This window comes from Alligator sinensis, unplaced genomic scaffold (assembly GCF_000455745.1).
Source record: "Alligator sinensis unplaced genomic scaffold, ASM45574v1 scaffold1274_1, whole genome shotgun sequence".
NCBI classification, from domain to species: Eukaryota; Metazoa; Chordata; order Crocodylia; family Alligatoridae; genus Alligator; species Alligator sinensis.
Genome location: NW_005842570.1, coordinates 8,456 through 17,634, shown reverse-complemented (window position 1 = coordinate 17,634; position 9,179 = coordinate 8,456). Strand labels below are relative to the sequence as shown.

General features: G+C 38.9%; 1 protein-coding gene across 1 annotated transcript in view; it reads left to right on the top strand.

Moving 5' to 3' along the window:
- The window catches only part of LOC102377998 (calcium uptake protein 1, mitochondrial-like), a 134,935-nt gene that overhangs the window by 117,331 nt on the left and 8,425 nt on the right, over positions 1 to 9,179 (top strand). Inside the window, exons 6-7 of the mRNA XM_025214162.1 lie at positions 4,451 to 4,456; positions 5,391 to 5,505. Coding sequence (XP_025069947.1) covers positions 4,451 to 4,456; positions 5,391 to 5,505 — 121 coding nt within the window. The remainder of the gene's footprint in view (positions 1 to 4,450; positions 4,457 to 5,390; positions 5,506 to 9,179) is intronic.

Genomic DNA, 9,179 nt, shown 5'->3' with positions numbered 1-9,179 from the left:
TGCTGATATATTCTTTCTGAAGTATGCACTGTTGCAGAATACCTGCTCACTTTTTATAAGACTGTCTCAGTATAATTTTTCTTAGATTTTAGACTGCACTAGCTCTGAAAGAGTTTTACTGGTTTGGGTTAGCAGGATACATTTGTACAAGCTCTAGCAAGATTAGAAAAATAGGTTCATACTGGCACCTTTCTAAACATTGTTTAGCACAGAGAGGTTAACCATGACTAGCTCAGGTTTTTAAAGGTGCCAAACCTTGTCTAAGTTAGATGCTATGTGACATTTAAAAGTGTATTAATTAAAATGTGTTGACTAACAAGATTTAAAACATGACCTAGTTCCTAGTCTAGATGTATCCACTGTAGGATCTCCAGCTGTTTATCTTGTTTAAAGAGGCACAGGCCTAGGGAAATTATGTACCATGCAACATCCCAGGAAGACTAATTTTGCATGGTACATATGTATAATTGTGTGCATGTATGCATTTACTAGCTTTAAAAGAAAGCTGTTTCAGTCTTTGACATTGATTATATGCAATTTCAGAGACATTAAGTGGTGACTCATTAAACAGCATCTTATTTTTTGTAAGCTCTAAACACAAATATTTCTTTAAATATTTTCTTCTGTGAATATTCATACCTGTAGCTATGAAAATTATATTTCAGTGTGTGCATTTTGAGTAGTTCATAGAACTAAAGGTGGTCAGTTGGGACTGGAAGAGAATTGCCTTACAGCAAGGTAAAATATACGGGTATCTTAAGCATTCATAGTTCATATATGGTTACACAGTTTTTATAACTTTACAGAATTTAGAATGAACAAAACATCTGAAAAGCTATAGTAAAGAATACTTGAAGTTGGACTACAGTGTAATTAATTTGCAAAATACTTCCTAATTTTGGTTTAAATTATCCATTTTATTACGTGCACTATGCTTCTGTTATTTTGAAAGAGGACGGAAGGTTTGTGAAGAGATTGCTTAAGATGGAGAACTTCCTGAAGCTTTGGTGCATATATGCACAAAGTGGGTATTGAAATACAAGTATTAATTGCATGGGCACAATTGCTAAATGTGTGGCTCTTTCCCCCAGATTGAAATTCAAACTGTCATCTTTAAATGACTTGCCAAAAATACTTCCTTTTAAAAGCTGCATATTAAATGCTGCTCATTAAGTAGTTTTTGAAGTGCAAAATAAAATGGTACTGCCAGGTTTAGATAAGCTTTTTAAAAAAGATGTATGTTAGTGGCTTTGAATAAAATCAACCTTGAAATTCAAATACATTTCTGAGATAATACCTAATAAATTAATTTGTAAACCTATATCCTTTATCCAGTGTGCTTAATTGAGTTATAAACATATCTAGTGTCTGCTTTGATCTGTTAACCATAAATGACACCTTGCGATACCCAGAGTACTGGGATCTCTTACTGCACCTTCACTAGCATTTCAACAGGATGGCAATAGAGATGCTTGCTTCGGGCAGAATTAGCCAAGAGATTCCAAATACTGCAACTTTTTTCCCCATCCCCCTGTCTTCTATAACACTCGAAAAAAATTCTGGATGCCTTCAGATTTGGTTTAAGTAACATGCACTTGTCTGCAACTGAAAACTGTCCTGTTATTTGGCAGTGTTTGATTTAAAAAATCAGGAATGGATACTAGGTGTTTTGCAAATCAGCGTTCAGGTATATTGGCAGAATATTTGGAGAAGCTGGAATATTACTTTTTGAGTCTGTACTTGCTTGCAATGTATATATTTGAGAACTAAAATTTGGAAACTTCTTTTTTTAAAAAGTGTAAAAAATTATGCCTGTCCTCCTCCTTTTGCATTAGTTCATTTTAGCTGAGATCATAAGAAAAGTAAACATTTTTTGACTTGCCATTTGGTCAGATTTTTGATACAGTAAGGGGGTGGGAAACAATTTACATATTTTTTCTGTGTTTTGCCATAAGGGAAAACACTACTATTATGATGACTTTGGATTTCTGGCTAAATAATGGAATTGCTTTTCTGGTGTTTGATTGTATAGCTTTTATTGCAATACACCATAGCATGTTGGACAGCAAGCACATGCATCAGTTTCAGTTGTTGTCTTAAAATGACTACTACTTTTATTCTTTAGATTAAATTTCGATTCATAGATTGACTTGCAGTTTTAGCCTCAATTGTAAGGAATGGACTGTATTTTTAAATGTAGCTAAACCTTTCTGTTCATGGATGATGATGTGTAATATTTGTAAAATTGACTTATGATCTGAATTTTGTTCATAGAAGTTATTCTACTAGCTTGATACCTCTTTAGTTAATATATAGTTATGTTTTTATTGAAATAATGATATATTGGACTTTTATATTTGTGTGCAAGTGTGTGTGAGAGTGTGTGTTCATCTAATACGATTTCACAGCTTAATAAAGCTTATTGTTTTTGCAGTGGATTGCTAATTTGAATGCTTCATTCTGAATGTTCTTTAGGCAATGCTTGATGACCTTAACTGGTTACTCTGTTTTTGAGATTCTAAAATAAATGCAAAGGTGAATGTTTTTGTAGGCTGTTTGAAAAGCTTTGATTTAATAGTTTTTAACTCAAGCATCTCTCTCTGAAAATTAGCTTGCATTCAGATACAAAAGGGCATGAAATGTGAAGTTTATACTGAAATTGTACAGATAAACTAATGAAATTGTAAAGCTAATTTGCTGTTTTTAGATTTACTGAAGCAGCTTAAATCTAACATTGTTTGCTTTTTTCAAAATTTGTAATGCTGTTTCTTATTCTTTCATTCCTGATATTAACCTTTTAGCTGAAATCTTAGAAAAAAGACTGCAGAAAAGATACTGCTTAAAACTCAAAATATTTTATAGACCAGATTAAATAGATCTTGACATGTAGAGACCTAGCTATGGAAATTATGCCTTTAATATTAGTCTCTACAAAATTTCAGTGGTATAACCAATCCATTTTGAATTTTTTCTAACCTGAGTTATTCTATAATTAATAATGAAACTCAATGTTATTACCCTTTGAATGGGTAAAGAAACAAAGACAAAAGGCCCAGTAAAATCCTTGTTGGACCATGCTTTCTATATAAAGATGTGTGTATATAAAAATGTGATATAATATAGAAAATTAAAAGACTATCTCCTCAACCTGTGATAGGAAATTCTGAACAGATCATCACGCAAAAGTACTTTTCTAGCAAACTGGCTCTGCTTTTGCTTCTATTCAAATTTACATGATAACTCCCATTTCCTTTAACAGAAGCTGGATTAGACCTCATTGTGGTACTGTGTGTTTAGATTTCCCAGGTTTGTGCCTGTCTGACTACCAGTGTAATTATTTAAAAATAGATATATTTTTGTTGGCTGCTCTAAGAAAAAATTCAGTGGGAGAATACTTCTAAATACTACATACAACTCCTTTGTTTCAGAAAACACTTAGAGCTCAATTTTGGGTGTTTTAGTTCATTGACATTATTTTTTTAATTTTATAGGGCACTTTTCCAGCCTTTAAGAATTAAATAACAATTTTAAATGCATACAACCCATGAAGATTAAATCAACCACATCCAGCATTTAATGATGTCTGTTAAATATGAAATATTTACAGAGTAGGTTATCTATGTGCTAGTAGGTGGTTTACTGTGTTGCAAACTATAGAGATAAAGACCAAGCAAAGCCATTCAGTAAGACGTGGGAGTGGGATATACAGCTGAAATTACAGCAATTGACATAATGCAATAAAAGACTGAAAATCACCATCTCTCAACAGAATAGTTTCTTTGGGTAATAAATGTAGTTTGCTAATCATGTTAAAGACAAGTGCTGTACAGATACTTATGTGTAAATTTTGTGCAGATCTATTTTGTTGCAAAAGATGGCCAAAATACTTTATGGAAAGAATCTACAGCCTGATGCCCATTGAATGTGAATTGCCAGTTTCTTGTGCAAAGCATTGATACTTTCTGCTGCTGCCAGTGGTTTACCTCACTTTAGATTCTTAACAGACCCATGTCTAAAAGAAGGAGCAATTACTACAAGTTGTATTTGTTCAATAGAGCTGAACTTCATTGGAAGTTGTATACTTGATCAATATGATTTTTTTTCTCTTGTGGTTTCCAAGCCAGATACTGCTTAAATTTTCATTTAAATTATTAGATGAACTAATCCCCAATCTGCTGTCAAGTAGAATGGTGAGTTCTCTCAAAAATCAGATGAATGCGAGACATTAGCTGTAGATGATGGGTCTGTACCTTAGAGACTAAAAGCTAACTCTTGCTGGGATTCATACCTAGATTTCTTAGCAGTGTATAATCACAGCATCTACCTTTGTTCCAAATCTTTCTTGCTTTTGCAAATCTAACAGATCATTTTGATGTTTTGTGTGCTTTCTTTTGTAATTGGTTAACCAGTTTTCTTTCCTTTGTCTTGTATATGATGGGATCATCGCTAGACAGAGGTAACAATGGGGGACAGTGTGTAGCTGGACCCTCGTGTGGTGGTGTTTGGTGTTGCTTCCAAATACTGTCCTTAAGCTTGCATTGTCCCTTGCTTCTATGCTTGCATGAATTTATATAGATTAATCTCAACTGCACTTAGTCTTTTTGTAGTAAACATTTTCTGTGTGTGTGTGCGTGCGTGTGTCTTCTAATATTTTTCAAGTAGTTCACCAGTATGAACTTCAGTACTTGGCTTCTAACACAGTTTTGTGGATCCTTTTCAGTCTTTAAAGCTTCGGTGGATTAGTCATCCACTGGCTTTCAGATAGCAAGGAGATCAGGGGACGATATACATCTAATACATGTTTTCCCAATTGGAAAGTATCAAGGTACCAAAAAGACTCAGAAGTGGTACAAGAATTCAGACTCATGTAGTTGACTTTACCAAGCAAATGATAGTGTTACAATAAAGTTTTTTAATAATTAAGTCTTCTGGTAACAATATTTAGTTATTTCAGATCATTCAAATCAAATTAGTTTATCTAAACTTTTGTTAAACTAGACTACACTCATAGAAAAAGTCCAGAGTGCCTTTCCAAATTTTACATTGACCAAAACTGTATAGTACGTTTCCTGGAAAAATCAGACAGACCTAAACAAAAGGCACATCATGTGTTGATATCTCTATGTATATATATAGTAAGCTAAAATTGTTAAAAATTGTTCAATTTCTTACTATACTTTCTTTGAAATAAAAACGCACTGATCTTCACAAATTACTTCTGATAGGTTTGAAGGTTGGAAATGGTCCATTGTATTTAAATAGTAGTACAGATGTGTTCATGAAAAAGTTTATTGATGAAAATGCCATAATAATACCTCTTTCTGTTCTTGTGTTTTAACTGATTCTTTTGTTTTCTCCCTTTGGTGGTATGGGTTGGCTATATAATATAGAAGTTATCCCAGGAACGAGAGAAGTTTGCTGATGAAGACAGTATATTTTATACCCTTGGAGAATGTGGACTCATCTCTTTTTCTGACTACATCTTCCTTACTACTGTTCTTTCCAGTAAGTATAGTTGTGTGGTGTTTTTTGTAACCTCTTATCACTTAATTCTTTGTTTTTAAATGCTTACCAATGATGCTTTTTCCCCATTATGTATGATGTATACATTTTTTCCTTAAAGGGATTCTGTTAGATACTTTTAAACTAGAGCTGAATGAAAGAGTAATTGTTTATTAATTCATCTATCTCCTTCAGTCCCAAACTCTGCAAAATCCCCATAAATAGATTATAGCTTCAGTTTTATTCTTTTTTTTCAAAACTATCTGTCATGTTTCATAAATAATTGATTATTTTTCACATCCCAAAGTCAGAAATTGTAATACTTGCCTTAGTTCAGACTAATCCATCATATTGATCATACGCTAGTATTTTGTGACTAGATGGACATAACTCTTATTGACATTGTGGTGCAAATGATTTTGTGACATGAATTTTTAGTTCATTTCCTGCAATTGTTAGTGTGTATAAACTTCACTTTCCAGGTGTATGTGTTCTAGTAAGCTCAATCATGTGAATGTTGTGGGGACTGTTAAATGTCCACAAAAAGTGCAAGTGAAAACTATTGAAGTAAATTATTGAACTAACAAACTATTGAAGTAAGCCTGCCGGGGGATGGGGGGACTACAGCCACTGCTGGCCCGCTGAGCAACCCTTGCAAAGCCAGCAGGACAAGGCATTTAAGGGAACCCATCCCTGCCCCAGCCCTGGAACAAACTGTAGGCAAGGCAAGGGCCCCCAAGGGGACAGTTGCTTGCCTGTACACAAATGCCAGGAGCTTGGGGAATAAACAAGAGGAACTTGTCCTCCTGCTAAATGCAAATAACTATGATGCAATAGGGATAACAGAGACCCGGTGGGACTCCACCCATGACTGGGCCACAGGTATAGATGGCTATACCCTGTACAGGAGGGATCAAGTGGACAAAAGGGGTGGGGGCGTAGCTCTCTATGTTAAGGAAAGCTACGCGTCCCTGCAAGCTGACATTGGAACCCACAGTGGACAACTTGACACCCTCTGGGTAAAAATCTGTGGGGAACACGGCATGGGGATACTATGGTGGGAATCTACTACAGACCCCCTACCCAGGGTCAAGACCTTGACCAGGGGTTTGCCAGGGAATTGGTTGAGGCCGCACGCTCCCGGTGTATGGTCGTCATGGGAGACTTTAACTACCCAGACATCTCTTGGGAGGAGCACTCAGCCAAATCTGAGCGCTCGCAAAACTTTCTCTCGTGCACGGATGACCTCTATCTGACGCAGGAAGTTACGGGCCAATGAGCGATAAAGCGCTGCTTGACCTCATGCTGGCAACTGGGGACGACCTAATCAGTGACCTAATGATTGAAGGGAAGCTGGGTGACGGTGACCATGAGCTGATCACCTTCACCATCTGCTGTAAAGGTGGCAAGTCAATCAGTAATACAGAAGTCCTTGACTTAAGGAAAGCTGACTTTGACAAGCTAAGAAGGCTTGTCAGTGAGGCCCTAAAGGGCCACAACCCAAAGGGGAGGAGAGTTCAGGACAACTGGTTGCTCCTCAAGAGAGCAATCCTGGATGTGCAAGCAAAGTTCATCCTGTCTCAGAGGAAAGGCAGCAAAAGGGCACAAGAGTCTCCTTGGCTCCCCAGGGAACTGGCAGACCTCCTGCGTCTTAAAAGGAAGACCTACAAAGGATGGAGGACTGGAAGCACCACCAAGGAGGATTCCTCTGCTCTGATCTGTAACTGCAGAGAGAAAGCCAGGAAAGCCAAGGCTGCGATGGAACTCCAGCTAGCTACAAATATCAAGGACAATAAAAAGTCCTTTTTTAGATATGTGGGGAGCTGGAGGAAAAGCAAGGGCAACATTGGACCCCTGCTAAACCAGATGGGACAACTGACAACCGATGCTCATGAAAAAGCAAACTTGCTTAATGGGTACTTTGCATCAGTTTTTCACCAGTCCCATGGGATTGCCCCTGCCCACTACGGGACAGGGAGTCCCAAGTGAGGGGGATTCCTTACCCTCCATCAAAGCTGACCTCGTGAAGGAACATCTTGACAGGCTGAATACCTTCAAGTCAGCTGGTCCTGACGGTTTACACCCCAGGGTACTCAAGGAGCTGGAAAGCATCATAGCCCATGGCACGGATCGTTGAGAACTCCTGGTGCTCTGGTGAAGTGCCCAAAGATTGGAAGAGGACCAATGTCATGCCTATCTTCAAGAAAGGGAGGAAAGTAGATCCGGCAAACTACAGGCCCATCAGCCTGACCTCTATCCTGGGGAAGGTCTTGGACAAGATTATCAAAGAGGCCATCCTTAATAGACTAGCTGACGGCAATATCCTGAGGAATATCCAGCATAGGTTTCTTGTGGGTAGGTCTTGCTTGACCAATCTCATTTCCTTTTACGACCAAGTGACCTATCACCTGGACGAGGGGGAAGAGATTGATGTCGTATATCTTGACTTCAAAAAAGCCTTCAATCTGGTATCCCATGATCAGCTCTTGGCAAAACTGGCTAACTGTGGCCTTGACCTCACCACAATCCGCTGGCTGGGGAATTGGTTCCGCGGTAGGACCCAGAGGGTGGTGGTTGACAGAAACCAATCGTCTTGGTGCACGGTCACCAGTGGGGTCCCTCAAGGCTCTGTCCTAGGGCCTATACTGTTCAACATCTTCATCAATGATGTGAACATTGGTGTCTGAAGCGGGCTGGCCAAGTTTGCCAATGACACCAAATTCTGGGGTAAAGCATCCACACTTGAAGACAGGAGGGTGAGCCAGGCAGACCTTGACAGGTTCATGAATTGGGCGGATGAGAACTTAATGGTGTTCAACACCGATAAATGCAAGGTTCTCTACCTTGGGAGGAAAAACCTGCACCATGCTTATAGGCTTGGCAGTGCTACGCTGGTTAACACTACGGATGAAAGGGACTTGGGGATCACGATTGACCACAAGATGAACATGAGCCTTCAGTGCGATGCTGCAGCTAGTAAAGCAAGCAAAACACTGGTCTGCACCCATAGATCCTTCTCAAGCAAATCCTGGGACATCATTCTCCCGTTGTACTCGGCCTTGGTGAGGCCTCAGCTGGGAGTATTGCATCCAGTTTTGGGCTCCACAATTCAAAAAGGATGTGGAGAAGCTTGAGAGAGTGCAGAGGAGAGCCACGCGCATGATCAGAGGCCAGGAAAACAGACCTTATGATGAGAAGCTGAGACCCATGGGACTCTTCAGCCTAGAAAAGTGCAGGCTCAGGGGTGATCTGATGGGCACCTATAAGTTTATCAGGGGTGCTCATCAGGATCTGGGGGAACGTCTGTTCACTAGAGCGCCCCAAGGGATGACAAGATCAAACGGTCACAAACTCCACCACGACCGATTCAGGCTGGTCATAAGGAGGAACTTCTTTACTGTCTGAGCCCCCAAGGTTTGGAATAGACTTCCACCAGAGGCGGTTCAAGCACCCACTTTGAATGCCTTCAAGACACATTTGGATGCTTATCTTGTTGGGATCCTATGATCCCTGCTGACTTCCTGCCCCGGGCTGGACTCGATGATCCTCCGGGGTCCCTTCCAGCCTGAATGTCTATGAAATATATGAAAATTGTTTAAATATTCAAGAATATATTAGAGTTTGTTCCCCTTGGCACCAGACACACCATATGACATTTCAGTAGTCTGCTAGTCTGC